Source organism: Molothrus ater, chromosome 2 (genome assembly GCF_012460135.2).
Source record: "Molothrus ater isolate BHLD 08-10-18 breed brown headed cowbird chromosome 2, BPBGC_Mater_1.1, whole genome shotgun sequence".
In the NCBI taxonomy this organism is placed as follows: domain Eukaryota; kingdom Metazoa; phylum Chordata; class Aves; order Passeriformes; family Icteridae; genus Molothrus; species Molothrus ater.
The window spans coordinates 39,090,227-39,112,046 of record NC_050479.2 but is presented as its reverse complement, the minus strand read 5'-3'; the positions used below and the strand labels follow the sequence as shown (position 1 = coordinate 39,112,046).

At 38.6% G+C, this 21,820-nt stretch overlaps 1 protein-coding gene across 1 annotated transcript in view; it reads right to left on the bottom strand.

Moving 5' to 3' along the window:
• Nucleotides 1–1,547: 1,547 nt before the first annotated feature.
• Nucleotides 1,548–21,820, bottom strand: part of NALCN (sodium leak channel, non-selective) — a 226,998-nt gene continuing 206,725 nt past the window's right edge. The window contains exons 31-44 of the mRNA XM_036406770.2: nucleotides 20,495–20,588; nucleotides 19,856–19,962; nucleotides 19,415–19,489; nucleotides 16,530–16,649; nucleotides 15,470–15,538; nucleotides 13,141–13,289; nucleotides 12,356–12,449; nucleotides 11,453–11,585; nucleotides 10,816–10,931; nucleotides 8,385–8,542; nucleotides 7,585–7,735; nucleotides 5,807–5,956; nucleotides 5,029–5,146; nucleotides 1,548–3,755 (exon numbers count right to left, since the gene is read on the bottom strand). Of these exons, the coding sequence (XP_036262663.1) occupies nucleotides 3,562–3,755; nucleotides 5,029–5,146; nucleotides 5,807–5,956; nucleotides 7,585–7,735; nucleotides 8,385–8,542; nucleotides 10,816–10,931; nucleotides 11,453–11,585; nucleotides 12,356–12,449; nucleotides 13,141–13,289; nucleotides 15,470–15,538; nucleotides 16,530–16,649; nucleotides 19,415–19,489; nucleotides 19,856–19,962; nucleotides 20,495–20,588 (1,728 nt within the window). The 3' untranslated portion in view covers nucleotides 1,548–3,561. The remainder of the gene's footprint in view (nucleotides 3,756–5,028; nucleotides 5,147–5,806; nucleotides 5,957–7,584; nucleotides 7,736–8,384; nucleotides 8,543–10,815; nucleotides 10,932–11,452; nucleotides 11,586–12,355; nucleotides 12,450–13,140; nucleotides 13,290–15,469; nucleotides 15,539–16,529; nucleotides 16,650–19,414; nucleotides 19,490–19,855; nucleotides 19,963–20,494; nucleotides 20,589–21,820) is intronic.

The window sequence follows — 21,820 nt, the reverse complement described above, 5'->3', positions numbered from 1 at the left end:
GATGAACCAAAACAGAACACCACACCTTTGTGTTTCAGAGCAATTGAACAAACCAGGGCAGCCAACTTCCCAGCACCAGCCTATGCATTGTGGCAAGCTCATCTGTGGTGTGACTAAATTGCCTTCAATAGCAGGAATGAATTCAGCCTCTGAAAGCCAGATTCAGGGAGACTGAGATAATCCTATTGGAAATTTTGATTGACAGCTCAGGCCAGTGTTTGTTTTTGGATGTGGAAGTATTGCAGAAGGAATGGGCATTTTGGATGGGAGGTTGCTTGCTGGTCCTCCAAATGCACTCTTACAACAGTGCAAACTCTTCTACTTCAGTTATTCATGGACACTCTAATCTGCATGGGCATGTTGTGAATAAAAGAAGAGAACAAAATAGATTATTCTCACAAAGTTATTCACTTGCTCTTGGCATTTAATCTTCTTTGGCTTCTCAGAAGCTGTGATACTGGTCTCTGAATGCAGACAATTCTGAATGTAATGCTATTTTGAAGATGTTTAAGCCTGATTGCTCCACATTAGTTAAAACAAAGATGGTATTTTCAGGTTGTAAACGCATACTTTATGTTTTTGGTTCTTAATTCAGTTGGATGTCTTCCAAAAGCAGATGGTTTCAGGTTATTAGTTTCTTCATTAAAAAAGTGATTGTCTGAAATCTGACCCGACTTTGGAATGATATTGACATACATCCTTGCTGTGTGTTCTCAGACTTCCCACAAGCAGGTTTTTATTTGAGCACTGACAATATGCACTACTCTTTTTGTCCAACAAAGCCATGAACACTTTTATAACTTGCTTCCTATGAAACAGATCTTTCTTATTGGATGAAAAGAAGCCTAAACAACTTCCTTTTTTTCATTTGTATAGGGTGACTCTGCAGGTAGTAATATTCCCCAAGCAATTTTTTACCTTTGCTTAAGATCTATTCCTAAGGCTTTTCTCTAAGGCTGTCTGGACTCTCTGACTTCCTGACACACTGTTTGCTTTTTGTGTCTCTCCATTGTTGGTGCAATCTCTTTGAACTCCAGTCATTCTTCAACTCTCTTCTCTGCTTTTCACCTTCATGTACAAATGTGCATTGGTTTCTCTGCTGCAGAGTATGACCCTCTTTAGTTATGTTGGCAGTACTGTGCAAGGGAGGTTTTTACCTTTAACTGGTTGCTTGTGTGCCTGTGTATATATTATTTTAATAACTTCATTCCACTTCCAATATTTGCAAAAGTAAAATGGTGCACGCACCCACACCCACACCCACCCATACACACACCCACACACACATATCCAGGCTCTGAAGCAAAGAAAAAGTGGGTTAAATAAAAATAAATAATGAACAGTCCTATCTAGTGCCATCTTTTGATTGAGACCCCTTGCGGCAGTACTGATGAGGTCAGTTGCTGGATTGAAAAAACCAAAGACCCTCAATTGCAAGAGTTTGAAAGCACCTCTACATAATCCTGTACAAACCACAGAGATTGTTACTATGCAGGATTATCACATACAGCCAATGCAGTTTACAATGAAAACCAAAGGGAGGAATATTGCTTAAAGCAACTCACTTTTATTGACAGTGTACGGTAAGGCAAGGAAAAAATGTTTGCCAGATTTTTTAAAAAGAAGGCTTGCAGCAAGAATGATCTGCAGTTCAATGTATTATTGAACTGTCAAAGATACTCTCTTTTATAAATCCAATATTTGTCTTTTTCTTATATATACAAAAGCTCAACTTAAGCACAAAACAGAACAAAATAATGAATTTGCATATGAAGTTTTGTTGATGGTTCATGTTCTAGTAAACAAGAGAATGCATATATTCTTTTACTATAGTTACAGTTGACTAGATTTAAACTTAAATATACTCCAAAACACATAAACCCCCCACAAAATACAGATGAGTTCAATATCATTATTTTAGAAAAAAAAATCTAAACAATGTTCAACCATACACTGGGAAAAAACATTGCCAGATGCCAAGAAAGCTGTATTTCATAGTAAAAACTAATTTTGCATTTTTGGTGAAGGCATCTGTGTGTTTTCACTGTTGTATTCTGGCCATTTTAAATTAATATCTTGGCCAGAAAAAAATTGCAAAACACTGGCTTTTGTCTGTTTTGAAAGGATATATTTTTGAAGTGGTGATGTAAATAAACTGTGAGCCTCTTACAAGATCTCACATCAGGCCATGTTAGAGCAAACTATCATTTCCATAGGAAACAATGGTAACAGAAAGGTCCCACCTCTGCTATAAAACCTAGTCAGGGGCCAAGCAACAAAATCTGCAACCTCTCAGTTCTTCCCTGAGGGAAGGGCACAATTTTACCCCACCTTTTTCTGACAGCCTTAGATTTGGGAACTAGCAAACATGGTTGTGTTTTGTGGTTCTCCTTCTCCACCTCCATATCTGTATAGCATTGGCCTTTCACTGGAACAGCTTTTATGAAAGCGATAGCTGCTTTTCACTGGCAATAATGTAGCGCTACTGGTGCCTCCTAAAACAAGTGAAGGCCAACATGCCAAACATGATGTGCTGGGATAAAAGGGACAAAGGTACTCAGCCACAGCACAGTGCCATGCCTTACCTTTGCAGGCCTGTAGCATGAGCAGTAACCTTGGTAAGTAAAATTCTACCTATGCATCAAAACTGAATGTATTTTTAAAGACATACAATATTACTTTGTAATTAGAATCCCCAACATGCTAATTTTTATCACAGACAAGAAGAAAACCTTAGGAGTACACAAGCAAAATGGGACCCAATTAAAAGAAGAATAATGACACCACACATATATGTAACCAGTATATGCTGAAAATGAAGCATAAACACATGTTTTTAATGTGAAAATCTTCTGCTGGATGCTTAAATGCACAGTTCTTCATGTATTTATTTTCCTTTACCCCCACCCCATTTTCTCTATGAAAATCAAGCTCTTTGAATAATTAACCAAACCTCAAAGATATTTACATTTTAAAAGCCAATTCTTCACCTTCTAATTTTAAAATAAGTAATCCTGTATCTTGCATATTTTAAAAAAAGGTCCAGTGAAAGCTTAGAATTGTAATTCAGTATCTGTACTTAGTAAAAATACTTCCCTTGAACACGAAGTCAGTGCTGACCTCTTCAGGTCATTTGTGAATAATAAAATTTTTCTAAAGAAATATTACTAAGTAAGGAAAACACAATGAGAAGAAATACATTACCCCTGTATTGTAAAGTGTTGCCACTTTAAAGTATGGTAAAGGTTGAAGGACAACACAGAGGTGAGTATATCAAATTTTCACTATGATTTTACAGAACACATGACACCTTTCAATGCTCTGTCTGCTAAAGGCATTATAGTCTTTCTGGCTTTGTTAGTACTGCTATAGTATACAAGTTTCTTAGAGTACAGTTAGTACCTACAGAAATAAATTCTAACACAGAAGTGTGGGCTTCATATGGCAGGAGGATAAGCATAAGAGAAAATTTATGACATTGATTTTAAAGAAATCATACATCACAGCATCTTTAATTCAGCATAGAAAATTAGATTGTGACTGATATGACTTAAATATTTCTCAGATATCAAGAAGGTCCTCTCCACTTTCATCACTCTCCACAGTTAATTGTCTTGTCCACCATTTCTTGACTTCTGATCCACAGGAAGCAGCATCAGACATGGGATTCATTTTGCATGCAACAGATTTCATAGTTGAACGTCCACCAAAACGGAGGTTGACTGAAGACACTGAATGGCTTATTGGTTTGGGGGCTAGGAAATTAAACAGAAAGTTCAGAGAGTTCTGTATTAAAGTAGATCTGCTTGAACATTTTTGCTTAGAATTCAGGTATAGAGAACTAGTTAGACTAGGGCACCTTTAAAGGGATTTAGTTCAGAAAGGGTAGGGCTTTGTTCTAATTTGTTTGTTTGTTTGTTTTCCCAGCTCCAGATGTTCACACTGCTCCCACTAATCTGCTGGCAGAGCAGTTTAACTGAGCAGTGCCTCATTTCCTTCTGCTGGGATAACTGATGCAAAAGATCTCTTCTTATCCAGCTAATTGCAACCTAAATGATTTAGGCAGTACTTACATGAGCTAACCTGCTGGCAAAACAGTGAAAGTAGTAAATGTGAGGAAGGGGGGTGTGGGTGGGGAGATGCTTTTAGGATTGGCAGCCACATCTAGAAAGTGACACTTTACAATAGCCTAGGGGTTGAGACAGGTACAAGTTGCTGGTATGGCACTAAACTACATGTCTAAGTATATAAGCCCCACAACTGATCTTAATTATGCTATTCACGATCTGAAATACCTGTCTGCTGTACTGGAGGCAGACTACTTATAATACAGCTGTATTGTGCATGGAAATGACCCTCTTTTTCAGGACCATCCACTGAGGAACGTTCAAAACTGACACAGACAAGATCAGTGCTAAGAAAGGAACCATGGGCTATTCATTCTTTCAAGATTTCTCACTTGAAAAACCTGTGCAGTTGACTACCAGGAGTATGACTCCTCCTTAGCATACTTCCTCTCACTCTTTCTCTCTTTTCCAACAAAATGTTGATCTTTGCTGCTCAGTGATATTTAAATGGAAATAATGGATTGAAAGCTTTCTATTAAATTATCCTGTTTCTTGGACAAGTACACTGGCAACAAAAATAGGGTCAATGGTAGTCCACAGAACAGCATTACTGTCCCTCCTGTTTCCACTTAGATACGATTAGGGTCTGAACAGTGAGAGCAGCACTCTGATTCAGAATAGGACTGACTGATGTAAAAGGTCCTGAGCAAATGTATGAAAAAGTAAAACATGTAACCACTTGCACAGGGCAATGCTTGAGCCCATCCTCCAAACTTTCTGAATTGTGAAGAAAGGAAGAAACTGCTTTATTCCAACAGGCATGAGGACAGGAAAGCCCTGATGTGGGTCCAAGCAGCAGCCAGGAGGGAGAATTGTGAATCATGAAGCCTTTCTTGGCCTTGTTATTGCACAACAGCAATTTTGCATGTGGGGACTTTACTGATAAACCTTTTTCACTTACCTGATGGCAAGCGCCATTGTCCAAATTTCCGCTGAGGTTTCCCAGCATCTCCAGTGTCTTGTCTATAGCCACCTCTGTCAGAAAGTGTTGGGCTGAGGAGCTGCTGCTGGCTACTTGTCTGGACAGAGAAAAAGGAATCTCAGTTATAGCTCCCCTAGGTAACCCTAGGAAGGGATACCTTTCTATTCTGTTTCAAGCTTTATCAATGAATACAAACAAAACATATTGCCATGGTTAGGGCAGCATGCTTTCTGCTCTTTAATACCTCAGAAAACTACTACTGACAGACAAAAGCAGAAAGGTCATGTGGGCTCCCAAAGGCATTTGTCCCATTGAAGGCTATGAAATTATTCTCAGCCTACTACAACCATTGTGGAAAGCCCTTATGCTGTACCTTCTATATTTCCTATTCTGCTCAGAGGTCCCAGCATGCCCAGTGTTCTCCCTCTCAGTGTAAACACTACTTCAGAATGCCTGAACTGGAAAGCTTCACATCTCCAATCCTGCACACAGCTCATGCAAGAGCTGAAAGCTGGGGCTGACAGAGTTGTACAGCTGAGTTTGCCCTTTATGGTGATAGCTAGACAGCTAAATATGTTGGGGAATTTCTGCCTTAGAGCATCTTGCCTTTGCATCTGATGGCAAAGACTGAAGCAAAACAAGGTATTATTTTTTAATTTTTTTTTCAGTTAAAATGATGTTTAAAAAAGAACAAATAAGAAATATGGAAGTTTTCTGAATTTGTTATGAGTAGCTGATAGTTTTCTGGATAACATACCTCTGGCTGTGCGCTGTTATCTTGATTAAGAGCATTCATATCTTCACTTGGCTGTGTTGTCTCAATGCTGGGAGGATTCAGAAACCGGCTCAGCTCCTGCTGCTGGCTCTCTCGCAGGCTGTGGATAATGCTGCATGACTGCTGCTGTTTCTGTCAAGGTACAGTATGTGATGAAGAAAATGTTCTCATTGCTCTGTCACACCAAAGTGTTTGATTTTTTAAAAAAGTATTCCAAATATTTAACTGAACAGTGAACACCAGCTGTGGATTCCAGGTGCATCAATAAAGATCCATGTATTAGATGTTGCTATTTAAATAAAGTGAATTCTAGCATACTTCTAACCTTTAGGGAATAGAGGATGAAATTTATGAACTACATTAAGTGGAAGGCACATTGCTCAATGGTTGGTTTAAACCCAGAGTTTAAACATGCACAAAGTTTTGAACTTATCATTTAAAAGTTCTTGCAAAGAAAAAGAAACCAGGAAATTGACAGAGATTCACAGGGAATTACATAGACTCATAGGGAATTACATGAAGACAATGAAAAATTTCTGATTTCTTTCATGAGCTTTGGAGGAGGCTTTCAATAAAACTGAATAAAATAGTAGTGAAAACCTTGGGACTAAGTATAGATTTACAGTACAAATAGAAAAACAAACCTAGTATCATTACAATTTTACAATCTAATTTTCTTTTAAATTAAAATAAACAGCACTTAGGAATGGTTTCACTTTCCTGAGTAGTTTTCACATGATCCCTCTAGGGAGACTTAGAGAATAATAAGAGAATTTCAAAATATATCTTAACTTCCATAATTACATTCAGTTTATAAAAGGTTCAGAGAATGTGAAATGATCTGAACCATATTATTAGAGTGAAATGAATAGCATATTTACTTTATCACAGTGTAGTTCAATATCATAATGAAATGAACAACAGAGTTGAACAAACCCAGAACTGAGAGCTGAGATTAAATTTACTGCCATTATTATCACAGAGATGAAATAAAAATGAAACTATGTATCATTGAACACTGATGTTTCAGCTGGAATGTACATCATATTCAAAATATCCAGCTAAGTATTTGCATAAATTTACAAACGGAAGACAGATGCCATGATGACAAATCACTATGGAAAATCTTCTATCACAAGAAGTAATTTTTTATAAAAACAAAAAATATGTGTGTCAAAACCTGGAGTCAGACTCATACTAGCTGAAAAATCAGTCATCAATGCAACCAGGCTGTGACTTGGTCCATACACCTGCTTTCCATGTAGACACTCTGCTCATTTGCACACACAGTAACTGTAATGGCTCACTCAAATGATTTATCTTAATACAGGCTCCATCTGGAGAGTCATCTACAGGTTTCTCATCTGCCAGCAGAGGCAAGGAAACTATACAATTACATTATCTGAGGAAGGATTAGGCCTATAAAATTCCATCTAATAATTTTTTTTTCTTAATTCCTTTGACTTTGGTCTCTGCATATGCACCTTCCTGTTGCATTGAAAAGACACATAAAGTTTGGGCAGGAAGACAGTTTTTGCCTTCAAAAGATGCTTATTTTTGTAGCACTGTAGAGCCACAACCAACAGCTCTATTTTTGTAGAGCTGTAACAAACTTTTTTTTGCTCAGTTAGCAACTGCTACATATTTCAAATAAGTATTATCATGACTCCAAAGTAAATGAAGCATAGGGACAAAGATTCCAGCATTGTTGAGCAGTTCAATTTATGCAACCATTTAGATACTACTTTATCTTGACTTACTGCTCTGATTCGCTTTAAGCACTTTTTCAGCCACATTCGTATGGTCTGTTTGGCCACCTCCTCTTCTATGGTATATTCCAGTTGCTCCCTGGCAAGCAGCTCTTCCAGTTGAAGACTTTTTCTGATATCAACAGACCTATATGAAAGCATGCTGGAAGAAAAACAATTTATTTTTAAATTCTGGTGTCTTTGCATTTTTTAGGGAATCAAAGCTCATACTTAAGACCTTGGTGTGAAAATATATAATTCAGGTGTGCACAGTAAATTCACATTTGAAGCTAAAAAAAAATTGCTGAGATGATTCTAGAAAAGACTTAATGTGCTCAAAACAAAGACCTTATCACCAACATCCAGCCCTCCAGTACAGGTGATCTGCTGAACTGTAAGTAATTAGGGCATTTGTGGTGGTTTGGGCTTTTTCCCCCCCTAAGTATTTACACTTGGATAATGTTCCCATTTCTATTTTATTTCTAGTCAGGCTCACTGTCATGTTGCTTCACTTGAAGGTACATTTCATTAGTTGGGATACAAGAGGAGCATGTGACTGTAGTTTGTGACAAACCTCCTGCAATGAAAATGTTAAAATTACTTAGAGCTGATTCTCTAGGACCTGTGTTTGCCATCACTAATATTTTTGTAGGGAAAAAAAAGGGAAATCTAATTTTTGTAAAACATTTAAAATTACAGTGCCTCTGGCTACCAGTCTTGCCTTCTCCCGAGCCTAATGGATACCTGATAGCCTGGAAAGAAACACAGGCTGTTATATCTGTTCTAAAAATGTGGATAAAATCTCAGTGTACCTGAGCACGTCATGAAAAGTGACATCGCCACCGTTGTGGAGCCGCTCCATTTCATAGCACATGTGCTTGAACAGCAGCTTGTCCTTGTCGAGATCCACCTCCAGCCTGCCTCGCAGAAGCCTCAGCAGGAATTTCACTCGGAAGGTAGGGATTACGCCCTGTGTTAAATCACACAATTGATGGTAAATTATTACTGTGATCTAACAACCAACTCAGACATTCAACTTGATCACTGAGAGAAAAACTATTTCTCCTAGCACATTAAAGTCACTGTGAACTCATTGCTGAAGAATGTGCACACTCAACCAGTTCTTCAACAAATTCACAGAAGTCTTTGTGGTTATTTGACTCATATACAATGAGAATCTATGCCGTTCATTTTTCCAGAATTTTTCAAAATTGCTTGGGGATTTAGTTCCCCCATTTGCATTCATCTGTAATTAGAATCATATTCCCAAAGAGCTGCCTTTGTGAAATGGAAATTAAACTATAGTTTAAACACTCAAAGCCATATCTATAATTTGTTGTAAACCTGTGCCCTTCTCTGTGCATCTCTGAATGAGCAGGAGAATGTTGAGAGTTTACTGGCTTTTTAAAGGTTATCTGCTCTAAGAGGCAGCACATCCTGCACTTTAGGTGACAACAACTTCTATCTGTTGTAACAAAATTAAGACTGAGTGTTCATCTCTCTGAAATTGCGGTATTCACAATCTTCAAATATCTTTTGTTCTGCTAAACAAGCCTCATCAGGACTATTTTTGCTGTAAGGTGTTCCACATCAGAGAGATTCTGCCAGTGCTGGGCACCATGGATTCAGAACTTTCTACCCTCATGAGTACAGACTTCAGCTTCCCTCTCCAGCACAGCCATGAGCCAACTACAGACAACCACTACTTTCACCATAATGTTGTTCACACTCAAATATCAGTGATGTCATTAATCATTCAGATTATGATTTAATTTGTGTGGGCATCTGAGCAGCTCAGTCTCCTAGATGTCGTTCTTGTTTCAGAATCACAGAATGGTTGAGGTTTGAAGGAAACTCTGGACCTCACCTTGTCTCACCCCTCTGCTTAATCAGGGTCTCCTAAAGCCAGGATCAGGTCCAGAGGGTTTTTGAATATCTCTAAGGATGGACACTCCACAAACTCCCTAGGAAAACCTGTGCCAGTGCTCAGTCATCATCACAATGACAAACAGTTCCCTGATGTTGAGAGGTAACTCTTGTGTTTCAGGTTGTGCCTGCTGCCTCCAGCCCTGTCACTGGGCATCCCTGAGCAGAGCCTGGCTCTGTCCTCTTTGCACCCTCCCTGCAGGTATTTATACACATTGATGGGATCCCCCTGAGCCTTCTCCAGGCTGAACAGTGCCAATTTTCTCAGCCTTTCCTCTCAGGGGACTGCTCCAGTCTCTTCATCATCTCTGTGTCCCTTTGCTGGACTCTCTCCAGTATGTCCATGTCTCTGTGCACAGAAGAGACGAGAACCAAACCAGGATTCCAGCTGTGGCCTCAGCAGTGCTGAGCAGAGCAAAAGGACCCTCTCTGCCTTGGTCTGCTGGCAATACTTTGTCTAATGCTGCCCAGGATACCATTGGCCCTCTTTTCTGCAAGGGCAATGGTGGCTCATGTTCAGCTTGGTGTCCACGGGGGCCCCTAAAGGTCTCGTACTGCCAAGCTGCTTTCCAGCTGGGTGGCCTCAGCACGCACTGTGCCTTGGTTTATTCTTCTCCAGGTGCAACACTTTTGCAGTTTTCCTTGTGGAACTTCATGAGGCTTCTGAGCCCACTTCTCCAGCCTGTGAGGGTCCCTCTGCATGGCAACACGACTCTGTGGCATATGAGCCACTCTGCCCAGCTTGGTGTCATCAGAAAATGTACCGGGGGTACTCTCTGCCACTCTGTTCATGTCATTAATGAGGATATTGAACAGGACTGGAGCCAATATTGATCCCTGGGGAACACAAGAAGTTCCTGGCCTCCAACTAGAACCTGTCCTGCCCACCCTCACCCTCTGAGCCTGCCTATGCAGACAGTTTTCAGTCCACTTCATCTCACCCAGCCCATATTTGATTAGCCTCCCCATAAGAATTTTGCCGTGCTGAAATCTCAGCGAAGATCTTCTGAAAATCAGACACATAAAATGGATATGAATCTGTAGACTTCCAAGGGAATTCAGGGAGCTGTGAGGAAAGATGCTATTCATCCTATAAATAGGTATGTTTGTTTGTAAAACTGCTATTATAAGCACTTCACAGAATACAGGTTAATATCCGAAGGGCCATGAACAGCATTAGATCATGCTCACATCTCAAATTTGAACAGTAACTGCTCAGAGAATTTTGTCACACTTTTCCCCCCTCATATTCCTTTTCAAGAAAAACTGGTAATTTACTGTATCTCTTCTTATTATCAAGAAATTATTATTTCTTACCTCTCTTTTGTCATCAACCATGTTCCATATTATTTGAAAATGCCTTAGGTCATTATAACTTAAAAGCTGATCTTCTTCAGTTGAGTAAAACAATGAGAAATTCTCCACAATGATAGCTGAAAACCACAAGAAGAAAATACACCCAAAAGAAAGCCTGTAGTTACACTGTAACATCTAATTCTGTTGTGCAAACTCCACATTAACAAATGCCTGTATGTTAAGACAAGGATTTTGAAAGCATAATATACTGTCTTGCCACACCAATATTCACCATGCTTTTTAAAAACTGTATCTCAAGTGCTGGTGAGATGCCTAATCTAACATCTAAGATCAACTAGGTGAATTCCAATGATGTTTGAACAAAGGTTAACTGAAGAAATAAGACCTGAGAAAACAGTGTTCTGTAGGGCAACTCTACTCTACAAATAGAAAGTATCTCTTTGTTCCAAAAGCTTTCCTTCCCAAGCTTCCTGAGATGTAGCATTCTCATGCCAAAGAAGTATCAAAATCATTATATGCATGCAAGGTAACATTGAAGGTACAAGGTAGCCTCATATTGAACAGCACAACAGACTCACATCTAACATACTACATGCCAAGATGTACCTTGTTGGTATTAATGTCTATTTTCACTTACCAACAAGCAAATTTAGCATGATGTATGCAATGATGACATAGAAAGAACAGAAATACATGAGAGCACCAGCGTAATTTCCACAGTCTGTTTTCCAGTAGGTGCTGTTATCTGGTGTACAAAATGGAGGCTGGACCTTCAAAACAAAAGAAAACAAAGTAAAAAAAAATTATAATAATCAATCTAATATTTAAGACTATTATTTCTTTAAGGCTTCCCAATTAGGGAATAATACTGTGGGCATTATTGTGGGCATGTTGCTTCTCTTCCATGAGTAAACAAAAATCAGGAGAGAGAGTTATGACAATAAAGGCTGGGGCATAGATCTTACCACCACATAGAGGGCACATTGTGCATTATGCCATTATACAGGAACAAGCTGGTGCTCTGAAGTACAGTGATTTTCAAAATGTTTCTTCCCTGCCCATTAATTTTAAAAAGGAGAGGCATATGATCTTCCTTGCAATCCAAGCACAGATGAACATTTACTTGGGCAAAATATAATGATTCAAGGAGGAATTTTGAGGTCATCAAGACTGTCATTCACATAGAATAAGGCAAAGTGCAGGAATCAAAGACAAGGCAAATCTGAAAAGACACCTTGCCCCAGTCAAAGCAGAGATAATAGTGAAAAAGTGACTTACTGCATTTCTGATTTTGAAACCATCTGTTTATTTTTGGTTTTAAATCATCTAATGGCTTAGCTTTATGAAATACCATACTGTAAGTCTGAGGCTGGAACTGCAATTTGTGCATCATGTTCTGAAGTTTAGTGAACATTATTTTCTTGAAGAGATAAAGGCAAGTCCAACATTCCTTGTACAAAGTTAAGATACTGAAAACAGTTTGAGATGGAAGGGTATCTCTCATTTCTTGTCTACTTATCTCTGGCAGTATTGTAATTACCATGCAGTCATGCATAATTTTGTTCCAGTCTTCTCCAGTAACTATTCTGAAGAGTACAGTAATAGCCTTGCCAGCTGATGAAAAATTTGCATGTCTGTTTTAAAGAAAGAGAGAGAGAAAGATTGAGAGAATCACTTCACTTCCTAGAATAAAAATGTTGGCAAGAAAAAAATGTTTCCATTTTCTACCGTTCTTCTATTTTAAACAAAAAATAATTACAGTATTCGAATGAGCCCATTAAATTATTTATTTAATGACTTAAGATACAATAACTGAACTCTAGCTCAGAAGAGGTCTGAGTATGTTAGCTCATTTTAGCCAGAACTAAAGAAAACTCAAGGCCAGATCCCATTTCCTGCCTTCATTTTCTTTTGTAAGCCTGATGATATTGGGAAATCTCCAGCTAACAGCCAGTTCAAAGAACTGCCTCCTTTCTGTATCAGCCTGCTCTGTGGATCCTGTTCCTGGGTGATGCCAGTAAGATGCAGTAGGTGCACTGTGTTTCAGCCTCTTGTGGGCTAGCACAGTACTGCTTGGGTCATATTTCAGCTGGCATAACAAAGAGCAGCTCTCAGTCTGCTCTGGGTTGGATCAGGTGTCATTTGTCCAATGCACAAAGACTGGAAAGATGGCTCAGTGTTTCCTATCAGAAATTCTGTTTAGAGCTCTTCAGCCAGACCTGCAGATCTGTCTCTTTTTTACCACAGATAAACTTCTCTAGCAGAATGTGATTTCTTCAGGCTGTTTAAAAAACATCCCTGTGAGGTGGGAACTCCATACTGTACCTGTTAATGTTCTCTCCGTATTTCACTGTACCAAATAACACCACTCCAGCAAAAGCATAACAAAGGAGCAGTAAGAACATGCCCACTATGATGAAGAAACTCTTGTACATGCTGACAACCACAGTCAGGAGAAGCATTTTCAGTGTTACCTGGAAAGACAGAGAAAAAGCAATCCATGACAGCATTCAGGAAATCCAAGATAAAACATAAACGTGAGTTCTTGCACTTGCCATTTTTACAAAAAATCCTTTAGACACATTCATTAATGGATGAGCTCAGTAAAATGGTACATTATGAATGTGATTTGAACTGTGTGTGCTTTTTACTTGTTACAGACATCAGCATATCTTCCTCATTTACAAGGTCAAGATGTTGCTCCTTGGAAAGTAATAAGGATAATACAGTGCAGGATATTACAGTGGTGGTACAGCATAAGCTTAACTATAATATCCCAGGATCAGTATTCTCCTGAAGTATCAGCACTGTCATTGCATGAACAGTGGTGCAGTAAACTACTTTGGGCTAATCTAAAAGTGATCCTAACTGTTAGACAGAAATCACAGATACTGCTGCCTACGTAAAGGAAAACTTTCACGTACAGAGAAAGAGATTTTCTTAAGATCAGTACAGCTTCTTTAAGCCAGTAATTTCTCATGGGAGTTTGTGAAAGACCAGGGAGACCTTCCAGAAGTCTTCCAGTACCTAAGTGGGGGTGACAAGAGAGCTGGAGAGGGACTTTTTACAAGAGCATGCAGTGACAGAACAAGAGTAAGTGGCTTAAGCTGAAAGAGGTGAGGTTTAGATTTGGTATTGGGAAGAAATTCATTGTGAGAATGGTGAGGACTAGAACACGTTGCCCAAAGAAGCTGTGGACACTCCATTCCTGGAAGTGTTCAAGGACAGGTTGAATGGGGTTTTGAGTAACTTGGTCTAGTAGCAGGTGTCTCTGCCCATGGCAGGGGGGTTGGAATGAGATGATCTTTAGGGTCCCTTCCAACCCAAACCACTCTGTGAGTCTATGATTCTGCAAAGTTGGCCAAAGAACACAAAATGAGAGCATAATTTTGAAAACTTCATAGGCTGTGTGAAGTTTTGATAATAGATAATACTTTTCCATGCACGTACATTTTACATTTTACTCTTGATAAATTTATTGCCCTAGAATGTCCTAACACTCTTAAAAACTTTGGATATGATAAAAAACCCCTTTAATGGGACCGAGGGTGTTATTTTTCTTTATAATCATGCCAAATTCCTGCTGACCTTTAGTCATCACATTGCATTAGGACAGGTAAATTCGTGTAACTAATACAGCTGGTAACATGAAAGTACAAATGACTAGGTTAAAACCTGGAAAAAAACTTTAGAATCAATCAGAAAGCTTTGAAGGCAATCACGTGGTCTGGCTGCATAGGAGAAGCAAGGATTTTTCATTTGACTTCCAAGGCTCAACAGGCTCTGTGTAGTTTGATTTAAAGAAAACTTTTTATATTTACTGAACAAACCCTTTGACTTACTGTTCTTAACCCTGGCAACCTAGTACAGCAGTTTTTTCATCACATTTACTTTAATATGTCAGACTTCACAGAAGATATTTGGATAGTCTAAGAAGTTCTACAGCAAGGGAATGCAGTGTCACCACTTGTTAAATAAATATGTTAGTTCTCTGCTTATGCTTATTCTGCCAGTCTACTCTCAATTATACCAGAAGAAATCCAATCACAAAAGAAATGTAAACTTGAGAAGTGACTTGCTTTGTCACCATCCCAGTGTTTCCAGAAGAACATTTTGGCCCGAAATTGTTTTTAAATTGAATATAAATCCTTTATTGTGACAAGACATACATTGTAGAGACAAAAGACACAGACCTTTCTTTTTTCTGGAAAAAGAAACTTTTTAAAAAGAGCACTCTCATAATAAGATGATGCATTCAACCACCACTACAATAGTCTCACAGTGAAAATAAAAAACAGCATGCCCATCACACCTCACTGAAATGGAAAGGGCTGAAAGTAGCACAGTGTATGTTCAGAATTGTAGAGAGCATTTTAAAATGTTTCTTTTTGTAGAGAGCATTTTAAAAGCTGTGGTATTGCAGCTGCACTTTGTTTTCTAAAAAAAAATCAGCTTTTCCAGTAACCATAGCACTATTATACAATCTACTTAAAATCCTGACATTTTAAGCACATGTAAAATTGCAGACTGCTGTTTGAATTTTTTTTCCCTAGAAAACAGAGCCTTTCAGAATTTGCATGAGAGATGCACAGCATCTAGTCCTTTAATCTATATATGAGCACTGCAGTAATTGTAGTTCCTAATTTATACTTACATGCTTCCCACAAATGGAGAAAAACCTGAAGACAATTACACATGCCCCCATCATGTATGTGTATGCATTCTGGAACACAAATACAAAAGACTTAAAACATGGTCCCCCAGGAATCCCTTGAACAAATCTCGGTAACTGATTTTTTAGTAATGTAGGGCAGTCCCCATATGAAATAAGAGAAATCATAATTAGCAACAGTATAAAGAACACAAACCCAATCTCCCCACACATCAAGCCAAAACCCCTTCAGTCCTCTATTAATTATGTCCATCAGGCTTGGTGTATTTGTCTAGGAAGCTGCTGGATTACAGAAACTCCTCAGGTCTTCCAAGCTATTTAGTAGCAGGGAGAAACTGTGAATATCAGGGCAAAATGACTAATCACATGAAACAGGCTTTTCTTCAAACAGAACATGGGGCAGGCAAGAGAAAATCCTGCAGACATTATCGGGTTGTGACTTTGACAACTTGTGAATGATGACAATTATCAACCATCCCTTCTTCTTCCCGTGTAAATAAAGAAACTAGGAGTGCAGTTAAATTTTAAAAATTGGTGTGAAATGAAGGGAGAGCTGATTTCCTCCTCTCTCTCCTTCATGTCTTCATGAATTAAACACTGACCCTTAACCAAAACCAGTGCTACAGAATCACTGTTGGGTTTGGGAGGGTTTGTATAGTTCAGCAGTTTTGAACTATGCCTTCTTCCAGTCCTCTGGTCCTGTCTGTATTCTGTACCTTGCCTCTTTCTTCCTTCATGCTCATAAGATCTTTGTTAGAAGTGCTCTCACTCTCTTCAGTCTCCTTCCTTTTGTCACTTAGATCCCTCCTAAAGGCTTGTTTTCTACCACATTTACAGACTCTAACTTGTATCAGTAAGACGATTTTTGCACTACATGATTGTACAAGACAATAATTCTTAGCATCAAGCTTAGTTTCTTTCAGACTTATTTCAGCCTTATTAAACTCTCAAAGATTTATCTGTATATATAGCAGCAATCCCCCTGCTGGTGTCTCAAGAAAAAACAGTTTTAATCACTGGAATTGCATTTTGTATATCTTACCAGTAAAGCAAAGTGAAGTATGACCCATATAACTCCAAGAGATGTCACCAAGAGATCATACCGATTTCTTCTGCTTTGCCAGAAGCCAGAAGGTGACATGGCAATAATCTTCATTGTGACCTATGGATAAAAGAATTTCTCACTTGTAATGAAGAAATTATTATCCCTTGCCATGAGATCCTCTTCCGTTCTCCAAAATGTTTTATTGGGTTCATTTTATGAAATAGTTTCAAACAACAAGGGCCAGGTTTCACCTCAGCTAAATATTCCCATGTGGACTACCTGGATAATATTAGCTTCCCTTAGGTGGAGGAAAACTGGTACACAGATGACCAAGACCAAGGGATAAACAGCATTCTGAATTGTCTCTCTGCCTCCATCAAGTATCAAAGACAGGAGAGCAGCTAACAACCTCAGACTGAATGCTTAATGTATAGATTGCTGAGGTGAATGTGGGGTTAAAATAGCTTTAAGTTAAACGAGTTAAACAAGTCATGTCAATAACATGTAGCTAAAAAAGGTAGCAGTATCCTATCTAGCTAACTGTCTGTAAGCAAGCTAAAATCACATAAACACATTTCAACTCAGGAATATAATTGTGTTCTGCAGCACCTACAGCTCAAATTTATTAAGAAGCTTTCCTATATTGCAAATATTTCTTGCTTTAAGGAATACTCTGCACTCTGCACCATCTGTACTCAGCAGCATGGAAGATAAAAAAGCTAAGAACAGTAAAGGCAGTATATTTGACAGTGTACCTGGTAAAAGACAGCTTCCAAAGTGCTTGACATTTCCAGTTTAGGTAACATGAATGCAGATGAGAAGCTCAAGAATAGATACTAATAGTTACAGAAATAGTCACAACAGGTAATGGATACCAAAGTAGAGTGATGTATGTAGAGGGAACACTTAAAAGTTTCTCACACACAAGTTGTATTAAATCTCAGAACAGGTTATGAGTTACTTTATAAAGACTTTAAATGTCAGGCATTTATTATTTTATTTTTTCTATCCCACCTTGCAACCCTGCCATTTAACATTTCTGAAAACAACCCCAAATATAAGAGGACACTAGCTTGAGGTAAAAGGCTGATTTTCCAGTTAGCTTTTTGTTTTATAATGTTTTCTGAAGCCTGACTACAAAGCGATCAACATGGTCTCTGAATCTCTAATTACTATTTGAGTTACTAAGGTATCTTGCCTTCAGTTACCTGAGATGCCCTGGAGAATTGAAGAGGGATGGATGGGTCTGGCAGGGGTGACAGAAGACCTGTAAATGTTCCTGGCCTTGTGGAGTGGCTAGTGGAGGTAACTGAATCTCACCCTTCATCTTCCCCAATCACAGTAACAGCTTAAACACCTACCTCACATGTAGAATTTAAACACCTAACTTTAGGTGTCCATAATCTTGACCTGAATACCACACCGTGGAAATAAAAAATCACATCATCTTTACTCTGTCATCATCAATGTGGTAACAAAAGTGAGATCTTCAAATTCTTCCAATTTTCTATACCACATATATATGATGTGAGAAGTAGAGGTTTAAAGCGGAATCAGGAGTTGTTAGATTGGACAGAGGGCCATCAGCTATGCAGAAAGCAGACTTTGTGACCAGACTATGCTGCATTAGGGAAGATCTTTAGCAGGAAGCTGCTTCCTCTCTCCATAAATTTTGTGCACTCACAGTGTGATAGCTTGCCTGTTGAGACAGTCAACAAATTTTTCCTGGCTCTGACAAAGTTCCTTTGAAATCCTAGAAGTGTATTTGTTTCCCCTGACAGTATAAGAGAAAAAAGTATTTCCAAAGACATAGTTACTAGGTAAATTAAAACCTGCCTGTGTATGACACAAATAAAACTTTTCTGTGTTTTCTCAGTCTCTCTAGAGATATTGATTTCTCCTGGGTAGGGAAAAAAGAAGCAACAACATGGACATACTCTAGCTACAGCTGCTACAAGGTATTCACTTCATTTTTTATTCATCACTACTGGCAAAACCTATCAATGGAACATAGGAACTGTCAGATTGGATTAGAGCAGTGGGAAACGTAGTCTACTATCCTGTTTCTGATAGTGGTCAGTATCAGCTATTCAGAGGGGACTGACAAGAAAAGTAGTCAACCAAAAACTTATAAAGAATTATGTACTATCCTAACCACAGAGGAAGCATCTTCTTTAATCTTAAATGGATATCCTTATACATTAAAAAAGTATATGTTTTCCAAAATTTGTTTAAACCATTAGATTCTAGGCTTATGAAAATAGGCTAAATACACCTTGCAGAGTTTGTAATAACAATATTCTCATAGATAGAGAACTGCTACTACACTGGAGCCAGACTTGTGCAGCAAAAGATAGACAATACTGGAGAGTAGCTTATAAAATACTGGACAATACTGGAGCTGGAGAGTAGCTTATAAAAAGATATTAAAATGAAGTATGATATTTAAACCAAAACAAAGCTGAGAGAGGTTTGATTTTGTCACAGGTACAGAAGAGTGGGGATTAACACACCAGACAAAACATAAATGGGTGAAGCAGAACTTCTGCGAGGCAACACAGACCTTTTGTTGTATGGAGGGAATGTAATATGAGATGTTCCACAAGAAAAGAGTTCACTGGGTTCACCAAAACACACTGTAAAATACTCAGCCTTGAATATATGTTAAAAGACACAAAGCTCAAGGTGTAGAGAAGTATGACTATAACACATTAAAAGTTTATTCTTATAATACATGTTTAAAGACAAGTGACATAGAGAACCCTGAATGTACACATTCAGAAATAAACACCCTAGTGAAGAATGAGAAACATCCCTAAAGACAAATGAAATATATACATACAAGTCTTAATCTCAAGAAGTCAAAAAATATATTACTTTACCTCAAGGACAAAAATGAAGGTGAAAACAACAGACATTGTTGCTAAAGGCACAGTTACTGGATCTGCAGCATCCCACTGAAAAGCAAGCATAATCCATTAATAGAAGAATAGCTATTAAACAGAATAAATGCCTCTTTACTGCCTTAACTTTTATTAAGCGTTTTTTTAATGAATGAATTTCACTTTAAAATATACTCAGAAAGGAATGGCATTTTGGTATACTTCTCTCTCAGATCTCCACCTTAACTAGAAATTATAAATAGTGGACCAGACTACAAAAAGGCAGAAATTGACTGAACTCCACAAGTAACAATTAATCTACAGTGATCTATGCCAGCTGGGACTGCTGTATCTAGAAATCACATTTCCTTGCATTCATCACACTAATGGCTCAATTGGTGTTAGAAAATGTGCAAACACATGCTGTACTACTGTACTTACCTTAACTGATAACAACACAGACTGGGCCAGGACAAGTACAGCAATAGTTCTCTTAAAAAATGGATGCTGAGTTATATCATACATCTTTGCTCTAAAGCCATCATTATCTGAAAAAGAAAGAGTTTGAGGAGGAGAGTTAAAATACACAGTAACTTCCCCCCCTATTTCTTGACATATTTTCCATGTTCATTAGAGGCAAAATAATCCTTTCCCATTTTCAAAATACATTTCTAATTTTCTGCCACAATTTTCCATATCAAATAGGGCTTCTGAACATATAATTTCAAATACTGAACACCAGTGTTGCATGAAAGCTTTGGTACTTTTAGGGCAAGTGCATCATTCAACTGCTGTCAGGTTAATACATTCCATTCATATCATTACAGCCAACTGCAAATATTTTTCATTTAGAAAATAAATTTTTCATTAAGGCTTATCCTAAAACCATCGAAGCACAACCTTTTTAGGGTTGATTTTAATAGCCTTATGGAGAGATCTGTAGTTGGAGCCTGTTTCCACATTAACATATGCACAACCTCCTAGTGGCCTCACGATTACAGTTTTAATTTGAATCGCAGACTCCTGGGGAATTACGAACACTAGGGCTCAACATGAATAAAATCAAAATATCTTTGATACCCGGACGAGGTGGGAGATGAAGAGGTTGTGCTATCTTCAGTCTGCTTTTCAGATCTTCCCATCGTCTCTGATCTACAGTCAGCAAAGCTGTCCCCTTAATAAACAAAGAGAAGCATATAAAGCTTTTGTCATTTAACAGCATTGTAACATGAAAACAACATTCTCTTTGGTGCCTGAAATAAAGTTACATGCACAACTTCCCTGAAACAACACACTGCTTGGGGAAAGGAGTCTGAAGTATCAGCTGTTACCCAAGAGGATTTCTGGATGCATTAGCTGTGAGTTTCTGGGACTCAACTCAGCAGGCACAGTTGCTGCTCTTTGTAGCAGCAGCCCATTGTGGGCAATGAAACACTGCAGGAGGTCTTCCATTTGACTGGATGTCATTTGCCAGGAAGCAGAGTGGTGGATTTTGTCTGGACTTTGCAGAAGAAAGGCCTGTGGCTTACTAGTGTCACTAGTTTCTTCAGGGAAGGAGCCCTCCAGGAGACCACTGTTGGTCCCCACAGCTCTTCTGCTTGGGATGTAATTGAAATAAAATAATAGTATGCTATGAATCTACAAGAGCTCTCCACAGAGGAAGCACAAAGAGAGGTGAAGACACACCTTTAGGGTGGATGGTTGTAGCTGGCAATGTGTATAAATGTTCACATAACAGAGCAAACTTCAAACAGAATTGAACATTATCTAAAATGACCTTCAAATCGAGTTCCTTATCACTTTAGAGTAATAAAATCTCACAGAAGGATTCTAGAGTTACAAAAACAAAGGGTTTACCTTTTCAAGGTAAATGTCAAAATCCTGTCTCCCAGACACTTGCCTCCTGTCCCTGTCAGAAAGAGCCACACTGAGCTGGCTGAGGGCTGGCATGATCTTTGCCCTTACCTGGGCATTGGCTTGTGTAGATGCTGGAACTGTGGCTGGCTATGCAACTGATAAGGTCAGGATTTCTCCCTGTTAGTGAACATGATCTCTTTAGGGAGCTGTGTCCCTAGATGGTACCCTGGGAAGAGGTGCCTTCCAACACAATGCAGACAAAGTGAAGATGTAAAGATGCTGACTACTTCTGTCAGGCCCAAACGGCACCATTCAGAAACACTTAGATTAAAAGGTAACACATGCCCCCAAGGAGCGTGTCTGCTTTATATTCTTGGAGAATCTTCACTGCAAACAAGACAAAAGGTGGCAAAAAGGTGGATTTTTGTTAAAACTAGTGGTGCCGAATTGCTTTGTTCCTCAGAAACTGCCAGTTCCACAAGCAGGATCACAAGGGAACCACAGAGCAGAGTACGGTGAGCAGGGCTAGGGCTGGAGGAGCTGTGCTTG